The 21,889-nt window shown below is 39.5% G+C and overlaps 2 protein-coding genes across 6 annotated transcripts in view; one reads left to right on the top strand and one right to left on the bottom strand.

The window, feature by feature from the left end:
* The window catches only part of CBL (Cbl proto-oncogene), a 171,556-nt gene extending 158,345 nt beyond the window's left edge, over positions 1-13,211 (bottom strand). Inside the window, exons 1-2 of the mRNA XM_053691356.1 lie at positions 12,975-13,211; positions 3,200-3,447 (exon numbers count right to left, since the gene is read on the bottom strand). Of these exons, the coding sequence (XP_053547331.1) occupies positions 3,200-3,447; positions 12,975-13,112 (386 nt within the window). The 5' untranslated portion in view covers positions 13,113-13,211. The remainder of the gene's footprint in view (positions 1-3,199; positions 3,448-12,974) is intronic.
* Positions 13,212-13,316: 105 nt separating this feature from the next.
* The window catches only part of CCDC153 (coiled-coil domain containing 153), a 61,557-nt gene continuing 52,984 nt past the window's right edge, over positions 13,317-21,889 (top strand). For 3 of the 5 annotated variants that reach the window (XM_053691359.1, XM_053691364.1, XM_053691360.1), the window contains exon 1: positions 13,317-13,500. The gene's annotated coding sequence lies outside the window, so the exon portion shown is untranslated. The other 2 variants (XM_053691361.1, XM_053691362.1) reach the window with 2 other exon arrangements.

The raw sequence follows: 21,889 nt of genomic DNA, 5'->3' as shown, positions 1-21,889 counted from the left end.
AAACAATGGAATCTAGCATTTTGTCAATCATAATAATACAACTTCTTTATTGCTTCCACATCATGGGAAAAATGACAATGTTTCAAGCCCTATAGTGGGCTCTTAGTATTATTTTTGACAAGAGGCTAAATAACTCCACGTGAGTGAGCACTATGTTATCTATATGGCACACATGAACTAGCATTGTCTAGTTGTGATCATCTTTCAAAATGCACTGAGATAAGAGGCTGCCTTCAAGGGCTTAGAAATTAGCATGAGCCTACCTATCTTTTCATCAATTTGATAAAAGTAAATAGAAAAGTTGTTTAAAATTGCATGCCCTATCCGAATCATGAAAGGATAATTTTGACTTGACTGTCCCTTTAAGAGTGAGCAGAACAAAGGAACATGCCTGCCCATCACAAGGAATACATATGCATGTGGCGTAAGGGCTAGATCTACATCATACTAGGAGAGGGTGACCAAACGTCCAAAAAGGGCAAGGATCAGTTTCCAGGCCTAATTAATACAGATTTACTGAAGCACGTGCATATTTGAAAACACCTCTAGGACTGTAGTGCAAATACCATGGACCTGCAATATTTTAGTAGCTGAAGAGCATTACTGCAAAGTTTTTATTGCTTAACTCTGGATGTAATGACCTAAAAATAATATTTTAATATAAGTGTATTGATATTTGTGTACATAGGTCAGAGTATACGTTATTTGTTGTGTAAGTAAGTCAGAGAGTGTAGATATTTTACTTCTCTGGATACACCTTGTACCAGCATTTAGTATCGTGTGTCTGATTCCGTTGCTGCCGTGTGAGTAAAGAGGGCAGGAGATACTACAGGAACATGAGCTTTAATTCAAATTCTTTATCACATGCTGACAGTGGCTATGTTAAATATTACCCTGCAGAAGGAAATATCTGCGCAACAGCTTCCTCATATTTGTTTCATTGTCGCAATTAGCAGAACAAGGGACAGACCCCCTTTTCCTGGGGACCCACTGTCACACAATAGGAGAAGAAAAGGCTCTCTGCCTTATTTGTCTTTCCTATCTGTGTCACTATCACCCCCGCCAAGCTCAATGGATAAATAGTTTATCCCATATCTCTGTAGTGTAAATGTCACCATGCAATTAGTTAGAGACCCATTACAGTTTGAGTCACCCTGCAAAGGGGTTGCTATATTACAGCTCATCTAACTACCTGCTTGATGGTCCCCAACTACCTCCCTGTTGGTCCCTACAATAGCTCTTTACTGTGTCACCCACTAAAATAGATTTAAAGGGACATCGTACTAAAGAAAAAGAATTCCATCATGCATATAAAAGAAAGGTACACATTTTTTCTTTTTTCCTACAAAAATTTAAGAAAAATCTCTCAAAGTAATACAGCAGTAAAGATTTTGTACTTCCTTACTCACTGATTAAGGGCAATTGCCAACAACCTGCTTTATTTAGCACAGGAATACAAATTTCTCAAAAGGGAAAACAAATACATTATGAAATGCCATTTTTTTTTAGATGAAACAAAAATGATGACTATAACATCCTTTTTAATGTTAAGAAGCTGTTCAGTTTCATAGATTAAAATGTGGCAGTTCTGGGCCCTGATGATACAATGACTTGAGGGAGCCACAGTGTCGGACTCCTATATCCCTGAATAAAGAATGACAGGGCATCCCCAATCTTCTTCTTAATTGGTCTTTCATAACATTCAGCACTGTGACAAGCTGCCGTGGTGACATTCACTTCCTCTCTTCTGCAATCCTGCTACTGTCTCTTCAGCAAACTTCCTATTTTTACTCAGCACACACAGGGTGTCCCCTCCTCCGCAGGTCTCCATAACCCAGTGCCTCAGCTAGTCAGGAATGCTCTTCTCTCCCACATTATCATGGCCTTAAAGGGCCTGCCACTGCACAGAACAACATGTATTCCAAAAAACACATGCATTTTAAATAAGGATTTACATGTCATCCAAAATATTGTGGAGTCTGTTGTATATTTTATTTTTAGTTAGGAGCCAGGGCGAGATATTATATATATATATATATATATATATATATATATATATATATATATATATATATATATATATATATATATATTATTTTTTTTTTAAAAGTATTATTTTATTATTATTTTTTTCCCCGTAGCGTAGCCCCCCCCCCCTCAAGATCCCTTTTTCTGTAAGGTAGGGTCCCCCCTCCAGCAGCTATTGTTTCATAATGTAGGGCCCAATTGCTAACTCTCCCCTGCCATTTTTGCTGTAGTGTAGGGAATCCCACCGCTCTCTCACCCTCCTTCGCTGGGCCGCCCACCTGCCTACCTCCTTCCCTCCCAACGGTACCAACGGAGGTTTGCTACAGAGAGTGACACATACAGTGTCACTCTCTCTAACTATTGGAATTCTGGCTTCATATGGTAAAGAGATGAGTGCACGATTAGTGCTCCCTTAGAATATGAAGGCAGATGCCTTCTGCCCCCAACTGACAGCGGGGACTGCGCAAAGTACTGTGTGCCATAGTATCTACGTCCAATTGGTGCAAGGGGTTCAACATAATTAGTTGGTCTAAACTCTTCATAGTGGTTAAGATGTATGCTTATAACTAACTTGCCCCTTATACACTGCAAGAGTCGCACAACTAAACAATTACAGGTTCCTTGCACAGACACAAATTAGTCTGAGTGTAACCAAGCAATGATTCCAGTACTTGTAAGGAAATTTAGAAATCAATTCAACTCCAGATGACTAAATAGCCAAAACTTGCAGAATTTGTATCAATAATTTTCAATTTATACCTTAGAAAGAACATTAATTCCATTTACTTTTTGATACCCATGGAGATCATTTGTAGCTGTCAATCAAAACAGTATTAAGCAGTAAACTTAGCGCATTTAATTTATGCCTAACTTACATGCAGTGGTTGTGACAAATTTGTGCTTCATTGGCATTTAAATGAGCCTGTACAGTACACATAGCGTTTACTGTCTTATACTGTGATGGATTAAGACTGCTAGAGGTGTAAAAAAGAAAAAAAAAAAAAACATTAAAAACAAAGTCTCCTCTTCCAAGATAAAGCTTTAAAACAATGTGTACTGGGTTATAACTTATTTTCACTTGGATTTCATGATCAAAATCGGAATTACAACCACGCAGATGTAATTCATTTTTGAGGTGCTAGTGTTAACAATCTGGTGGAAATTTACTAACCTGGGCTGGGAGTTCTCTTCGTACATACGCTCCTTGCCCTCTTTAAAAAGGCTTATGGTTTGCTTGGTCTTTTTCATGAGGTTCTCAATAAAAACTCGGAAGTATTCATTCTCCCCCAGTATCTCCATCTTCCCCTCATAACGTGACATGATGGTGCGCAGGTGCTGGTATGTGTCGGGAAGCAGGTCCAAAATGTATGGTGGGCTGTTCTTCAGAGCCAACCGTTGATTCTGACATTGTCGGACCACCTAGAAAAACAAGTTAGTTGTAAAAAATGTAAGTTTCTGGAACAAACTCATCTGCTGCAATATTACTAACATTCTTATGTATAAGCCTGAGATGCTACAGAATTGGCTCTTATTAGACCTCTTTTATTCTCACCCAAATGGATATTCAAGTGTTAGATATAAATAGTCAATTGAACAGCTTTATCTATAAGACAACAAATGTTTTAAAATTACATGTTCACTTTCCTTAAAGGAACACAAAACTCAAATTTTATTTCAGGATTCAGATAGAGATTACACTTTTAAAGGACATTACTATTTACTTTATTCTTTAGGTACCCTTTGTTAAAGGAATAGCAATACACATGGTTGAGCCAATCACACAATGCATCTATATGCGGCCACTGTTCTGGTAAGAGGGCAAACTTTGGAAAAGAGCGAACCATGTCACTTCCTGTGACGTTACATCAGCTGTTTCACAAATTTACGTCACTGGTAAAATATTTAGGGCTGTGAAATTCTGGAACCCTTTCTAGAGTGCATGCATGGGATTTTGTATCATAAATAGTGCAATCATGGAAAGCTGTTTATTAGGCTCCTCGGCAATATTCGGAACTCCGCCCCCCCACTGCAACTACTCCCATTACTACTACTACTCTAAAGCTGAGTCTCCGTGCTCGTGCATGAAACAGCTGTTCTCTTTGTAAATCAACCTAAAGATTTACTGCTGCCACAAATGTTTGCTCCCTTCAATGTCATTGTGTTTCATACACGAGCACGGAGACTCAGCTTGAGAGTAGTAGTAGTAATGGGAGTAGTTGCAGTGGGGGGCGGAGTTCCGAATATTGCCGAGAAGACGAATAAAGAGCTTTCCATGAGCGCACCATTTGTGATACAAAATCCAACGCATGCGCTCTAGAAAAGGTTCCGGAATTTCACAGCTCTAAATATTTTACCAGTGACGTATGCGGCCAGGTATGTAATGACGCTGGCACGCATGCGCATTAGGTCCAAAATTTGTATAACAGCTGATGTAACGTCACAGGAAGTGACATGGTTCGCTCTTTTCCAAAGTTTGCCCTCTTACCAGAACACCACCAATCAGCAGCTACTGAGCCTATTTAGATATGCTTTTGAACAAAGGATATCATGATAAGGAAGCATATTAGACAATAGAAGTAAATTGAAAAGTTGTTTAAAATGCCATGCTCTTTCTAAATCATGAAAGAAAATGTGGGTTTCATGTCCCTTTACGTTTCATAATCAAAACCAACATGCTTAGCAACTTTTTTAATGAGAAATATGTTTTAAGTAATTAAGAACTCTTTTATATGCATGGTAGAAATTGTAGTTTAATGCTCCTTTAAAGGGACAGTTCACCCAAAAACTTTCTCCCCTTTAAATTATTCCCAATGATCCTTTTTACCTGCTAGAGTATATTAAATTGGTTGCAAGTAGCTCCTTTACTCCTATTTCAGCATTTGAAATAGCTGATTTAGCTTGTGGTTTCCCAATCTATACTGAAAGTTTTGATACTGGAGTATATGCTATTGACGAGCCTAAGTAAACACAGTCAGCAGAAGAAGTTACACTCTCAGTGGAATGCAGGATAGTTAAGTAATAAAATGATCATTTTCCATTGTTCTCTCAATGAAATGAGCTTTGGTGTTCCAGACAATTATAAGATAAGGAAGCAAGTCTGTGTACATAAACTTATGACATAATGAGATCTGATATTACCTTAAGTTCAACCCCTTGTAATAGGCTGTGGTTTCAAAGCACAAAACCAGCTACTTCATATACACAAATAAACCCGAAAATGCAATTTCTCAAAAATGTTATACTCTGCAGGTGGTGTAATGTCATTTAAAATATATTAATGGAAAAACATTTTTACAGTGTACTGTCCCTTTAAAGAGATATTGCAATAAAAAAATCTCAAGCATATGAAAGTATTGTTGCAAAAAAAAAAAAGTTAAATTTTAAATTGCAAATTGAATGAAATATGTGTTTGTAAGCAGCATATTTCACAGAAGTATTAGACCATTTACTTCTTTCCTTTTATAAACACATAGGTAAGCTCAGGAGCGAGTAGGTGTCTTAAAGCACTATTCTCAGCCACAGAGTGCAATACAAATGCACTCTCTTTGCTCCCAGGGAAAACAGCTAAGGGAAACAGAAAAAAAAAAATCAGTTTCAAAATAGGCGTGAATAGGAAAGGTTTATTTTTAAAAAAAACAGAACTTTCTATCTCAATCATTAAAGTATTTATTTTATTATTATACTTTATGAAGCGCCAACAAATTCTGCAGCGATATCCATGGGTACAATTCATTTAACCCTTTCGTGACAGGGTTAAAGTGCCTACATCGGAACACCTGTTCCGATGTAGACAAATTGAAACTATACGATCGCGAGATTTCAATTATTGGATCGCATCTGGGGGGCGTCCCTACAACCCTAGGAACGCCCTCCAGACCGCGATCAAGTCCTTGAAGCACAGAAGGCTTCAGGACAGCCATTTGTTATGACGTTCTATTCCGTCATAACGGCTTTAAAGCCCAGTGTAAATATGACGGAATAGAACGGCATAACGGCGTTAAAAGGTTAAATAAAACAATGATATACAACTTGTAAGAGACAGGATTTACAAACACATACAGGAGGAATTAAGGGCCCTATCTCTGTGGGAGCTTACAATCTAGAAGTATAATTTTGACTAAGTTCCTTCCTGATAGTGCAGGAAAAATACTGAAGTATAACCATAGTAGTTAGTAAAAACTGTGTGACGCTCAGGGCACAGCCATGAAAATGCTGTATATTTCCTAAAGTGCTATAGGATGAGGAAGTACTCAGTAAGTAGAAGGTAAGAGGAAGTGATGAGATCTGCAAATGTGCTTATTAGCTGCAAATCTAACAGGAACACGTAGATAGTGATGTGGTTAAACTGTAAGCAAGTGAACATGATACATTAATAAAATGTGCTGGGCGCCCCAGCTCAGATGCTCCCAATTTCCCTGCCTCTGTTTCTACTTTTCACATACAATAAAAACAACAAATGCCTCAGCCAAAAGAGAGAGAAGGGACAGGTTTAAAGGGCCAAAAAATTCGAAAAATGACACGCTCTAAACCGTTAGAGCATGTCATTTTACAACTATTGTTGACCCTGCTCTACTGTGTGTTTAAATCCTCACAAAAAGGGTTAAATACACAGTAGTAGTGCCAGGTGCACTGCTAGTAAAGAGCAGAACCCACCGCTGATCCAATCAGCAGCGCTAGTCACACGACTCAGATGTGCATCTGGAACGGCTGACTTGTTCAGCAGCGGGTTTCGCTTCAGACTAGTAGTGCATCGTATGTCCCGAGAGGTACTTCTACTATGTATTTGAACCGTTTATTTTTTTTATACCTATTATGGTCCTTTAGAGAACTACCAAACAAGCTGGCCAGTAACCCCTATACTTCAACGTTATAGTCTTACTATAAAAAGCAAACATTCTGAAATAATAATAATGTTGCTGACATCTAAAACAGCAAAACTAAACCAAATAGTCTGATTAAAAGTTTGGCTATAATAAAAGAGTGCAGTACAAATGATAAGAATTATTAATGTAACTACACAATAGTCATTATTTAATTTGTTGTAGCTAAAATAAAGGATTTTAAGTTGGGGGTTTTTTTTGTGGGGGGGGGGGGTTGTTTGTCTTAACCCTTTCATGACCGGGTTATAAAGTCTACATCGGAACAATGTTCCGATATAGACAAATTGAAATGCACGATGGCAAGATTTCAATTATGGGATCGGGTCTGGAGGGCGTCCCTATGACGCTAGGAATGCCCTCCAGACCGCGATCAAATCCTGCAAACGCAGTAGGCTTCAGGACATGCTTGCTTTAAAGCCCAGCGCCGTTGTGACGGAATACAACGGCATAACGGCGGGAAAAGGTTAAACAGATATGCCTGCACAGAAAATAAACATGGCTGGGATAAAGCATGCAATTGTAAAAGCCTTTATTTTTTTTTGTTTAACAGCAAACATAGGTATACTCAGGAGTTAGCTGTTGAATGATGGCTACAACACCTATGCCTCTTGTCATTTGCTCGCCAGATGTGTTCAGTTGGCTCCTAATAGTGCCCCGCTGCTCTGGAGCCGACTAACAGTGTTTATCACATATGCAGTGGTTAAACATTCAGTTATATGCAAGCATCAGTGCAGTAGTGACATTCTTTGACATTTTAGAGCATTATCTTTTTACAATTTTAGGTTCAATTTAATAGCGCTTTTACGTGCATACTATAAAAATTTGCTGAGATTAAAGAGACATTTCAAACAAAATTGGAATGCACACAGGTGCATTTCCATTTTCAATAGAAGCATTTTTGCAGTATATATGTATTAGTAAAAAAGCTAAAGCTGTTTCAAGAGAGTGTACTTGAAGTATACTCCAGGCACCAGCATTTGTTTGGTAATCAAGCCTAAGGCAGGTGTCGACAAATTTAGGAGCCAATAAGAATAATTAGGATTGAGAAATACTTTTAGGAGTCAGACAGTGTAAATAGCTATATGGAGAATAACCTAAAAAGTTAAGAGCCAGAAGATAAATTATAGGAGCCAAAGGCTGTCTGGCTACTGGGTTTGTCGAGCCGTAGCCTAAGGAGCTAGTATCACTGGCCCTCTGAGCAGCTGAAGTATTTAAAATGCTGGTGCACTTACAATAACAAGCTATGCTTCCCAGTGTTGAATTGTACACAAAGCATTAGTTGTCAATATATGTATATTGTAAATATGTTTCTAACCAAAGATGTAATTCATCATTTCAAGTTTGACCAGAATGTCATTTTAATATTCCTTTAAAGGGACATGAAACAATTTTTTTTCTTTCACGATACAGAAAAAAAATGCAATTTTAATCAACTTTCCAATTTACTTCTATTATCTAACTTGCTTCATTGTCTTGATATCTTTTGTTGAAAACATATCTAAATATGCTCATTAGCTGCTGATTGGTGACTGTACTTAGATGTCTTGTGTTAATGGCTCACCCATGGGCATTGCTATTTCTTCAACAAAGGATACCTAAAGAATAAAGCAAATTAGATAATAGAAGTAAATTGGAAAGTTGTTTGAAATTGTATTCACTATCTGAATAATGAAATAAAAAATGTGGGTTTTATGTCCCTTTAAGGCTAGGTGCTAACCACTAATACTAGAGAGGACTGCATCTTATTCCTAAGCAAAGCCTTACAGTCTTCTTTTGGCATTGAAGAGGTTAAACTGAGGATCTCACACTTTAGTGTCATTTCCAAACATTATGACAACATTATGAATATTTCCCACACACTGCTTTAGTCCAGTTAACAATCTAATCAGGTTAAAGGGACAGTCTACATCAGAATTTGTAATGTTTAAAAAGATAGATAATCCCTTTATTACCCATTGCCTAGTTTTGCACAACCAACAGTTATATAAATACACTTTTTACCTCTGTGATTACCTTGTATCTATGCCTCTGCAAACTGCCCCCTTATTTCAGTTCTTTTGACAGACATCCATTTTAGCCAATCAGAGCTGGCTCACCTGAACTCCACGTGCGTGAGCACAGTGTTATCTATATGACACACATGGACTAACACCCTATAGTGGTGAAAAACTGTCAAAATGCCCTGAGAGAAGAGGTGGCCTTCAAGGGCTTAGAAATTAGCATATGAACCTCCTAAATATAGCTTTCAGCTAAGAATACCAAAAGAACAAAGCAAAGTTGGTGATAAAAGTAAACTGGAATAAAAAAAATTATATTCTCTATCTGAATCATGTAAGTTAATTTTGGACTAGACTGTCCCTTTAACATTACCATTAAACCATTAGTTTAATGTAAAGTTAGGACAACTGAGGCCATTCAGTATTGTCTGAAATATCTTGATTGTTACCATTTGTCACAAATAAAAAAAAAAAAACTTTTAAATGACAAACCCCTAATAAGAACGGTACAATGTTTCAAGCATACTGGAAGTACAGCAGGACCAAAAAAAGATTTTTGCAAAATATATAATCTACTGTATATTGATCTTAAAAGAATAATTTAGTTAAAATTAAACTTCCATGATTCAGTTAGAGCATGCAATTTTAAGTAACTATAATTTACTCCTATAATCAAATTTTCTTCGTATCTTTATTAGAAAAAGCAAGAATTTAAGCTTAGGAGCCGGCCCATTTTTGGTTTAGCACCTGGGCAGCGCTTGCTGATTGGTGGCTACATTTAGACATCAATCAGCAAGCGCTACCCAGGTGCTGAACCAAAAACGGGCCGGCTCCTAAGCTTACATTTTTGCTTTTTCAGATAAAGATACCAAGAGAATAAAGAAAATTTGATAATAGGAGTAAATTGGAAATTGTGTGCTCTATCTGAATCATGAAAGTTTAATTTTGACTAGATTAAGCAATAAAGAGTCTATATTGGTCTTATGCCTGTAGCAAATGGTAATTGTGTGACTTCTTTTCAACTTCATTCCTAAAAGATCTACAAGACACAAACATGTATTTGCTGGAGCCAATTGTGAAAAAAGGGATAGGAGGGTTTCTACTTGGTCCTGAATAAACCAGTGTTTTGTAAAACTCATGGAGGTGTTTCCCTCTGCACCAATAAAAATGTGGCAGTTGTTCTTAGCGACCATTAGTAAGAAGAATACAATTTACATTCTTGCAGTAGTTTCAATTTAAATAGCAAAGTTTTCAGACACAATTTTTTTTTTAAGTTTAAACTATGACCTTTCATTTGCATGATGCAAATTTTATTATTAGAATATCCTTTTAAGGCAAGGTTTGAGAAATGTGATGCAAATAGATTATTGTGGAACGATGCCAATATTTCGTAGTTACAATAAAGAATGTATGCCTATGCATGTGATATAAAGATACAAGATTTGTCAACCTCTGTATAAGGGAGGTTCTATTTGAGCAGATCAGGAGTTATGGGCATTTGATGGGCGTAGTTTTGAGGTGTACAATATGTGTTTCTGAGGTAGTCAGTAACGTATGGCTAATAATTTCATAGGTCATCCTGTAAAATATTACACCCTGGTGCTGTGACACCAGGTCGTCTTCCAGGTTCTGCTCGGGTTATGTTTTCTTTAGGTGGGTGTCTGCCCCATCCTAACATTTCCAGTGCTTAGGCGCACTCCGAGGTTGCACCATGTAAACTATGCACCAACAGTGTAAGACCTCATTCTCAGGGTCTCCCAGACCCAAACTATCATTTTGCTCAGAAATTTCCAGTGCATTTCACTGCTGTCAATGCTATCAGCCAGCACCCTATAATTATGAGTGGGCTTCTAGCTTTATGTTTCTGTCTAACATACAATGTCTTTCTACAATGAGCTAAATTCCCTCACCATATCTGTGCATTTGCAGCACTTCCCCAGGCTTTTGTGTTAGTTCATGAGTCAATAGTTCTCTTCACGAAGTTGTATGAGACACTTAGTCAACATATCTATGAGTGAGTTCCCAATGCTTTCTCCTGCTCACTCTTATGTTGCCTGCAACAACATAAGCACCTGGCTCTGGATGCAATTCAAGCCTTTTTTTGACAGTATCATCTCATCCATCAGTTACCAGCACCTCTCAAGAATTATGTGATCTACACATTCAGTGTGTGTGTTCCAATATATCAAATTTATCTGTCTCAAAGTTTTCTCTCAAATTATCTATCCATGTTCTTGTGTCCCATCAACAGGTTTATGTCTCACTGGCTGAGTCCCATCTTGTACATTACTGTGCACATTTTTTGGCTTCAAATGTATTTATATGGGAGAGATTGGTCCAAAGTCAGTGCCATTTGCACCTTACATTTCACATTTACAGGCCCTAGAAGATCCACAGCCTGCTCCCGTTGGTGCGAGAGCTTCAGGGCCTGCACACTACGGCTCTTTCTCCCTAGATTTCTTAGATATTCTGGCAAAAAAAGTGCTAGCTCTGGTCCTCTAGTTCTTTACATAATTCCTGGTTCCAAGCCACTGCGTGAGATTCAGGTATTGTGTGTCTGATCATGAAAAGCTTGGCCCAATGGTTCTTTTGGGTCTCAATTCTCCAGCTCTCCTAAATTCTGTGGTAGTTCATACCCCTCCACTACAGCTCTCTGAGCCAATGGTGTCACCCTCCACAACTGTTAACATTGAGGAAGACAAATTTAAATAAAATGTAGAAAGCATTTAGAATATTGTGGAGTCAGACATTTTTAGAGCAACAAAGGTTTATTTTATATAATTATGTGGAAAAGTCCAAAGATTAAGAGCCAATAGTAAAAATCTAGGAGCTCTGACTCTAGCTCTTACAACATGGAGAGCTTTTCTTACCCACCCTACCACTTTAAGAGGTCCTGAAAACCCCCATGATCTAAGAAGGTCCAGACTCCAATGCCCCCTTAGATTTTAAAGAATGTTTTATGAGCCTTGTCTCCCCAGGGCTCCTAGAAGAGAGGTCCTTCTCCCCCACTCTGGTCTATGACTCTGAGACCCTAGTCCTGTCTATCTGTAGTTAAATGATCTTTATCCGCCTTTGTGTATCAAGAGATCCCCGTTATGTCACTGGTTTTGGAAGATTTAAGTCCTAGCTAACTGTAACGAAGAGATCCCACTACTAAGTGGCAATATGTGATCCCAGTTTTGGGTCTGTGACTCTACCTGGTCCTGTCTGTTTAGCTCTAATAGATTCTGGTCCTGTCTGTTTAGCTCTAAAAGATTCTGGTCCTGTCTGTTTAGCTCTAAAAGATTCTGGTCCTGTCTGTTTAGCTCTAATAGATTCTGGTCCTGTCTGTTTAGCTCTAATAGATTCTGGTCCTGTCTGTTTAGCTCTAATAGATTCTGGTCCTGTCTGTTTAGCTCTAATAGATTCTGGTCCTGTCTGTTTAGCTCTAAAAGATTCTGGTCCTGTCTGTTTAGCTCTAAAAGATTCTGGTCCTGTCTGTTTAGCTCTAAAAGATTCTGGTCCTGTCTGTTTAGCTCTAAAAGATTCTGGTCCTGTCTGTTTAGCTCTAAAAGATTCTGGTCCTGTCTGTTTAGCTCTAAAAGATTCTGGTCCTGTCTGTTTAGCTCTAAAAGAGTCTGGTCCTGTCTGTTTAGCTCTAAAAGAGTCTGGTCCTGTCTGTTTAGCTCTAATAGATTCTGGTCCTGTCTGTTTAGCTCTAAAAGATTCTGGTCCTGTCTGTTTAGCTCTAATAGATTCTGGTCCTGTCTGTTTAGCTCTAAAAGATTCTGGTCCTGTCTGTTTAGCTCTAAAAGATTCTGGTCCTGTCTGTTTATCTCTAAAAGAGTCTGGTCCTGTCTGTTTATCTCTAATAGATTCTGGTCCTGTCTGTTTAGCTCTAAAAGAGTCTGGTCCTGTCTGTTTAGCTCTAAAAGATTCTGGTCCTGTCTATCTGTATCAAGAGGTTCCTAGAGGGATCTCTGGCACTGTGAGAACCGGTCCTGTTTGTTTCTGGAAGTAATGTATCACAGCTCATGTACAGACCGCCTCCCGTTCCCTCTGGCCCGGTGTCTCCCCCGGTTCCTCTCACCTTATCCATGAGTTTCCAGCACTTCTCTACGCTCCTGCGGTCCACGCTCCCAGGTGGGCCTTGTTGTGGGTGATGAGGCTGAAAAGCATCTTTGACCAGCCCGATGAAGCCACCGCCCTTGCGAAGGTTAGTTGCCATAGTGATGCTTCAAATCGGTACCGGAGAGCTCGGGGCTCCCTGAGATTGCGGGGCCGAGCACAGCGCCACCGCCGTCACTTCCGCCTTCCTGACGGGAGCGTGCACCCACGGGCACAGCCCAACGTCAGCACGGCCGAGCCCATAACCTAGACCAGATGAAAGTCATTTGCACATGCGCACTGTGGCTGTATTAGAAAGTAGCCATGATACATTTGGGAAACGTCCTTATTGAAGAGGGAATGAGATGCAGGAGCTGCACCTATGCTTGGTGGGACAGTTCTGCGGCTGTAATAGTGTGTGTGGCAGAGGCTGCATAGCTGTGCTGCGACAGAAGCTCCATGTTAGGAAATGGCAAAGTAACTGGCAGTGAGGGTGTGGGCAACCAGGGGTGAGTTCAATAGAGGATGCCGCTCACTTAGCATTCACTAAACAGCTTCTTGCTTACAAGAAAGCACACAGTGTACTGCAGCATCTAGCTGGAGCTGAATGGGAGCCTGATTATTCATTAAATTAGAAGAGTTGTGTTATAAAAGGGACACCAAAGCCATTCTGTAAGTGAGCTGCCGTCAAGTGATGCTTTGTGAAGTACCATCAGCATCGCAAACTGTCATTTTGTATAGACAATTATCATTCAGAACAGTACAGGGGTACACCACTTGAAGAGCCGTAAATAGTCATGAAACGTAAACGTTTTAAACAATTTTCCACTTCTTTTATCTCTTTTACTCTGTTCTTTTGATATCCTTTGTTGAAAAGCATACATAAGTAGGCTCAGGAGCTGAAAACTAGTTGCTGATTGGTGACTTCACATATATGACTCTTGTCATTGGCTTACCACTGTATTCTGCTAGCTCCCAGGTGTGCATTGCTGCTCCTTCAATAAAGCATTCCAAGAGATTGAAGCAAAACTGATAATATAAGTAGATTGGAGAGTTGTTTAAAATGTATGCTCTAACAAATTTGAGTTTCCCTTTAAGTGTTTCAATGTAATCTCATTTGCTGTGGCCTGTTAGATGCAAGATGTAAATATGATTACATACTGATTTAAAGGACAACTAAACACAAATTGTAAACTACATGATTTTGAACCTTCATATCTGAGAATAAATTTGGAATGAAAACTGCAGCTTTGTTTTGTCAAATGAGTATATTGTTTTATGTTTATTCTTTTAACTGATTTCCCTGTCCCTCAGAACAAAAGAACCCCTGCTAACCAATCACAAACAAATATTCAGATATAGCACAAACTCTGTTTGCACATGTGCAGTCTGGGGTAGCCTGGCCTCTTGTATTCCCTTAAAGGGACAGGAACCACCTAAATTTTATTTCATGATTTGGATAGAACATACAATTTTATAAAACTTTCCAGTTTACTTCTATTATCAAATTTGCTTCATTATCTTGTTATCCTTTGCTGAAGGAGCAGCATTGCACTTCTGGCAGCTAGCTGAATTCGTCTAGTTAGCCAATCACTAGAGACAAATGTGTGCAGGCACCAATCAGCAACTAGCTTCCTCTAGTGTAAGATATGTGCATACTCTTTTTCAACAAGGGATATCAAGAGAACAAAGCACATTTAAAAGTAGACATTAATTTAAAAGTGTCTTAAAATTACATGCTCTGTCTGAATCATGCAACGTTAATTTTGAGTTTTCTCACCAAGGTTAGCACTGATTCAACTTTGTTACTATTACAAAATAAATGACTTTCCTATCATGATTGTTGATGCAAAACCGATATTCCTTTTAAAAGTATGTGACACCACAGAAGCTTAGAGAGTGAGGGAAAAGTAAACAAAAGCACACACAAATTGCCTAAAAGTATTAAACCAAGCCTCCCTGTGAGAAAGTGAAACAAGTACAATTTTGAAACTAGGTGGTAGCGACAAACCCTATCCATTATCCGATTGGTTGTGTTTCTGATGACCTCACGGAGACACAGACCAATCAGATCATGCATTAACGGCCGAGGGCAGATACGCTCCAGAGTTCTGTTCTAATCAGAGTCTCGGGCACTGCAACTGCCTCTGGGAACCTAACCATGAGTCCCACCCCCCACAACATGCTTTTAAAGGTTCTCGGACAGATTGGACTGTTATCCGAAGGACATTTGTATGTCTGATTATTATTTGTCGCAAACGCATTCTGTTCGAGAACCTTTACAAGCATGTTTTGGGGGGTGGGACACAATAGTTAGGTTCACAGCAGCGGTTGCGGCGCCCGAGGCTATGATTAGAACAGAACTCTCTGGAGCGTATCTGCCCTCGACCATTAATGCATGATCTGATTGGTCCGTGTCTCTTTGAGGTCACTGGATACACAACCAATTGGATAATGGATAGGGTTTGTCGCTACCACCTCGTATTTTGAAATGTATTTTACAACAAAAGACTGCAAAATAAATAAATAATGAATGTATATGGCAATAATGTTTCCTGTGCAATAATGAAACATTTTATGCATTGTTGAAATGTCAAGTTTAATGGTTCTTTAGCAATCGCTATGTAGAATACATTCAATATTTCTACTAGTATTATTTTTTATGTTGGAGAGGAAGCTGGGGTTGGAGTCTCAGTGGCAGGGTATAGTAGACTTTTTTTTTTTTTTATTAACATTTTCTCATCTGATGGGAACTGATTGACAGGTAAGGAGTCTGTGTACAGTTGTCAGTGCCAATATTATCGTTAAAAAAATGGTCCAAACAGGCGTTTTAAATGCAGCATTGTAGCACCTTATACATGGTAGTATGCTGGGGAAGGACTTAGATAAAAATTCCTCCCTATCAACACTTTTGCCATCTATACAATGGTCTAGATCCAATACAACTCCTTAGTGAAATTAATATCTATCCAGCAAGACTAACATAACAAAACCGATGTGCGAATAAACACGTTTACGTATCCCATTTTGCAGGCGTGTTTCCAAAGTGTTGTGGTTGTATTCATTGTTTTTACAAATTTATAGTGTTTAATGTGAGGGACAACAAATAATGTGCATTAACCCAATGTTTAGATAAGAGAGTAGTATAATACGTGTACAAAACGGAGCTGAGACAGAGCGAGGACAGGGTAAATAGATCAATGTGACTATATTTTCCTAAAACAACTGTATGACAAAAGGGAGGAAATCTTCTAATCCCTGTATGACTTGAGTATTGCAAGGGTTAAGGTATTGCCTATAGTGAGCAGGAAGGGTATCTCTGCTCTCTTTCTTGCTTTCATTGATTTTTACTCTCTGGTGCTGCTTCTATTAGTATTGATTTTACAAAGTAGCAGCACCAGTTCCAAGACCATTTATATCTCCAGTTATAATTGTGGGAGTTATCTCTGTCAGCCAATGAGCATAAATACAGCGTGTACGCTTTGCATATATTTTCTTCAAGTTTCAGTGTAAATGTAAACAGCTTTTACTTTGGAGGTCTACGTTTTCTAACAGTATTAAAGCCTTGTCAACCTAGAGCTTACTGTGACTAATTGCAGGTCATAGTAATTAGGGTTCGTTACACATACTGGTAGCAGTCTCAGCTTCTGGTCTGTCACACTGCATTAGAGGTCTCAGTAATATGTGCAGACTTAGACATTGCAGACACTCTTGATAATTGTGAAAATCTCATTTACTGGGAAAATATCACTCATAGGTTTAAACTTACTATATAGAAGAATTTCATTAATCGGAATCAGTCCCACAATTTAGGAAAGTCACTCATTGGGACAGTCTACTATTTAGGATTGTCACTCATTGGGGCCTTATGGGACTTTCACACTTATTGGTGAAGTATCACTGCTTGGGGTTGTCACACTCATTGGGGCAGTCTCAATGTTTAGGAAAGTCTAATTCATTGAGCAGTCTTACTAATGGTGGGTCAGTCTTACTATTTAGGAAAGTCTCACTTATTGGGAAGATAGCCTTACTCATTGGATCAGTCTCAGTATTTTGGAGAGTGCCATTCATTGGGTAGACAGACTCACTATTAAGAAGAGGGTCACTCATTGGGTAGACAGTCTCATTGTTTAGGAGAGCATCACTCATGAAGTTACAGTGTCACTATTTAGGAGAGCCTCTCTCGTTGGGGAGAACATCTTGCTATTTAGGAGAGCTTTACTCATGGAGGGTCAGTCTCACTATTTAGAAGAGCCTCTCATTGGATAGGCAGTCTCACTATTCAGGAGAGGAACACTCATTGGGGAGACAGTCTCACTATTCAGGAAAGCATAACTCATTGGGGAGATAGTCTTACTATTTAGGAGAGCTTCACTTATGGAGGGACAGTCTCAATATGTAGAAAAGCCTGTCTCACTGGGGAGACAGTCTCATTATTGAGGATAGGCTCACTCATTGGGTAGCCAATCTTACTATTTAGGAGAGCTTCATTCATGTAGGGGCAGTCTCAATATTTAGAAGATCCTCTCTCATTGGGTAGACAGTCTCACTATTCAGGACAGGCTCACTCATTGGGAGACAGGCTTACTGTTCAAGAGAGGCTCACTCATTGTTCTTACTATTCCGGAGAGACTCACTATTCATGAGAGGGTCACTCATTGGATTAGCCTCACTATGAGAGTGTCTTTAATCTGGGATTGCCTTACTATTTAGGAGAATGTCACTCTTTGGAAAGACAATGTCACTTTTCAGGACAGTGTCACTCACTGGTGTCACTTTGTGTAGAAGAACTTCAGTCATTGAGGACAGTCTCACTTTAGGTAATCATATCTCACTGTGGAGTCAGTCACACTGCTTTTGTTCAGGAAAGCATTGTTTATTGGGGAGGAAGTCTTACAGTTTAAGAAAGCGTCACTTATTGGGGAGGCAGTGTCAGAGTTTAGAGCTTATCCTGTTGCGTCACCTTTATTGTGAGTTCTCACAGGTTATCACAACTTGCGTCTTGTAAGCTATAATGTGGTAGCTCAGTAGAAATATTGCATTCTAACGAAGGGAGAGTGTATGCCTGGAAGCAACAAGCCAGCCAACAACAGCAATATCAGAACAAGGGGTCATGATGTCAAGTTGCAAGTAGCAGGTTTAGGAATATTTTGCACACGTAGGGACAAATACTGTGTAAGAGGAGAATGCGTAGGGTAGGCATACAACTATTTTTAAGATTTAATTAATCTTTTACTAAACAAGGAAACATGAAGCACTCCATGGAACTTATTGGCCATTCAAAATATGGTTGTTTAAAACAGCAACAAGAGGATGGTGGGACCTCCAGAAGTCACCCCACTCTGGCAATAACCCTATACAGTCATGTAATGAGAACTACTTCATTGCCAGAACTGCACACATAACACAAGCAGGAATAATACAATGCAAAATTAGAAGCATATTAAAATAGATATTCAACATCCAGCATTTCCTTTGGCATTGTACCTATCTAGGATGCATCTCCTTTTAGACCACTAATGCCTTTTAAACAGGAGAATTTCCCTACAGTCTGATCCAATCCAAAAGAACACACTAGCCTCAAAGTACGATTAGGGTTGCCACCTCGGCCATGTTTTCCTGGACACTTATGAGTTACGCATGCTGCAGGGTGTACAGGGAGGAACATGAATTTTTCCTCTAGACATCACATGAATAGTGCTGATGAACAGCACAATTCATGTTCATCCCTGCACACCCTGCACCATGTGTAACTCATAAGTGTCCAGGAAAACATGGCCGCGGTGACAACCCTAAGTTCGAGGCTATTCTCTGAATAAGGGTTTATACAGTTATCTTCTAATTCATAAGAGCATTTTTTTTTGCATTTTATGCTTTATGTCCCTTTAAAAAGGAGACAAACATATCCAATAGTCTGCAAGGCTAAAGGACCAGAGGTCAGAGTAATAATGAGCATTCTGGTGATACACTAGTTGTCTTTCTGAGTCATAGAACAGCAGCTTTATCAATAAACCCTTGAAACTACGACTGGAGATCTGCTTGTTATATACAGTATAATATTTTTTTGTTACTCTAAATATTATTTCATTCTTCAGCATTCATCTAGTTTAATTCAGGATACTGCAGGAGGCCTAAACAGTGGGGGTAGAGCTATATTCATCCAATGCATAGTTGGCTACGGCAGGGATATAGCATATACAAGCACAGATATATACAGTGTTAACATGCAGCCCCAATAAAATGACTCTTAACATTTACAAATCTGTAATATCACACACAGAGTAATATCCATATATATATATATATCTCAACACTCAGCTACGTAACACAGACAGAGAACATGTAGAGATATGTAATAACATATATTAGTATAATTATACAGTGTAAGAATATAACCTACAGCTATATTACATGGATATATATGTAATACAACGCACAGGTATAATAACATACAGAGATACAAGAAAAATGTACATAAATACAAGCAAAAATATAACCTACAATAGTGGTGTTGGTAGGGTAATGGCACATGTGGTTAAATCATTGCTCTGTATTTGTTAGTGGCAGCTATGGAAGATACATTCACTGGTTTGTGGATATTTGTGGCACTTGGGGGTTCAATCCAGTGTTTGGTTGTGTATATATATTTCTCCTACATTGGTGTGTCCGGTCCACGGCTTCATCCTTACTTGTGGGATATTCTCATTCCCTACAGGAAGTGGCAAAGAGAGCACAACAGCAGAGCTGTCCATATAGCTCCCCCTCTAGCTCCGCCCCCCAGTCATTCTCTTTGCCGCTCTGTACAAGTAGCATCTCCACGGGGGTGGTAAAGAGTATGTGGTGTTAGTTGTAGTTTTTTATTTTTTCTATCAATAATTTTTACAAAGGTGTTAGGATCCCTTCTAGCAGTGCTAAGGCCAAGGGGCATTGTGGTAGCACCTTACCTAGACAACATCTTAATTCAGGCATCGTCCTTCCAAGCCTTCCCAAGTTCTCACAGGTGGAAGGTGAACGTAGAAAGAAGTTCTCTGTCCCCGGTCACTAGGGTTCCCTTCCTGGGAACAATAATAGACTGGGTAGAAATGAAAATCTTTCTGACGGAGGTCAGGAAGTCAAAACTTTCAAATGCTTGTCGAGTTCTTCATGCCATTCCTCAGCCTTCTGTGGCTCAGTGCATGGAGGTAATCGGTCTAATGGTTGCGGCAATGGACATAGTCCCTTTTGCCAGAATTCATCTAAAGACCATTGCAACTGTGCATGCTCAAGCAGTGGAATGGGGATTATGCAGATTTGTCTCCCCAGATACAAATGGACCAGGAAACCAGAGACTCGCTCCTCTGGTGGTTGTCTCAGGATCACCTGTCTCAGGAAATGAGTTTCCGCAGAGCAGAGTGGATCATTGTCACGACCGACGCCAGTCTCTTAGGATGGGGCGCGGTCTGGGACTCCCTGAAAGCTCAGGGTCTATGGTCCTGGGAAGAATCTCTTCTCCCGATAAACATTTGGGAACTGAGAGCGATATTCAATGCGCTCCTGGCTTGGCCTCAACTAGAGGAGGCCAAATTCATAAGATTTCAGTCGGACATCATGACGACTGTAGCGTACATCAATCATCAAGGAGGAACAAAGAGTTTCCTGGCGATGAGAGAAGTATCCAAGATCATCAAATGGGCGGAGGATCACTCCTGCCATCTATCTGCAATTCACATCCCAGGAGTAGACAACTGGGAGGCGGATTATCTGAGTCGTCAGACTTTCCATCCGGGGGTGTGGGAACTTCACCCGGAGGTTTTTGCCCAGTTAACTCAACTATGGGGCATTCCAGATCTGGATCTGATGGCGTCACGTCAGAACTCCAAGGTTCCACGCTACGGGTCCAGGTACAGGGATCCCAAGGCGATATTGGTAGATGCCTTAGTGGCGCCTTGGTCGTTCAATCTATTCTCCTCCCCAGGCTAGTAGCCAGGATCAAACAGGAGAAGGCTTCGATAATTCTAATAGCTCCTGCATGGCCACGCAGGACTTGGTATGCAGACCTGGTGAATATGTCATCGGCTCCACCATGGAAGCTACCTTTGAGACAGAACCTTCTAGTACAAGGTCCATTCGAACATCCAAACCTAGTTTCTCTGCAACTGACTGCTTGGAAATTGAACGCTTGATTCTATCTAAGCGTGGGTTTTCGGAATCAGTTATAGATACTCTGGTTCAGGCTAGAAAGCCTGTAACCAGGAGAATTTACCATAAGATATGGCAGAAATATCTCTATTGGTGCGAATCCAAGGGTTACTCATGGAGTAAAATTAGGATTCCAAGGATTCTTTCCTTTCTCCAAGAGGGATTGGAGTAAGGTCTGTTAGCTAGTTCTTTAAAAGGACAGATATCTGCTCTGTCTTGTTGCATAGACGTCTGGCAGCCGTGCCAGATGTTCAGGCGTTTGTACAGGCGTTAGTCAGAATCAAGCCTGTCTACAGACCTGTGACTCCTCCATGGAGTCTAAATTTAGTTCTTTCAGTTCTTCATGGGGTTCCGTTTGAACCTTTACTTTCCATAGATATTAAGTCACTATCTTGGAAAAATTTTTGTTTTTGGTTGCTATTTCTTCTGCTAGAAGAGTTTCTGAATTGTCTGCTTTGCAGTGTAATTCACCCTATCTGGTGTTTCATACAGATAAGGTAGTTTTACGTACCAAGCCTGGTTTTCTTCCAATAGGAATATTAACCAGGAAATAGTTGTTCCTTCTCTGTGTCCTAATCCAGTTTCTAAAAAGGAACGTTTGTTACACAATCTAGATGTGGTTCGTGCTTTAAAATTCTATCTAGAAGCAACAAAGGATTTCAGACAGACATCTTCTTTGTTTGTCATCTATTCTGGTAAGAGAAGAGGTCAGAAAGCTAC

This window comes from Bombina bombina, chromosome 8 (assembly GCF_027579735.1).
Source record: "Bombina bombina isolate aBomBom1 chromosome 8, aBomBom1.pri, whole genome shotgun sequence".
Classification (NCBI taxonomy): domain Eukaryota; kingdom Metazoa; phylum Chordata; class Amphibia; order Anura; family Bombinatoridae; genus Bombina; species Bombina bombina.
This window is presented reverse-complemented; position numbering and strand designations above follow the sequence as displayed.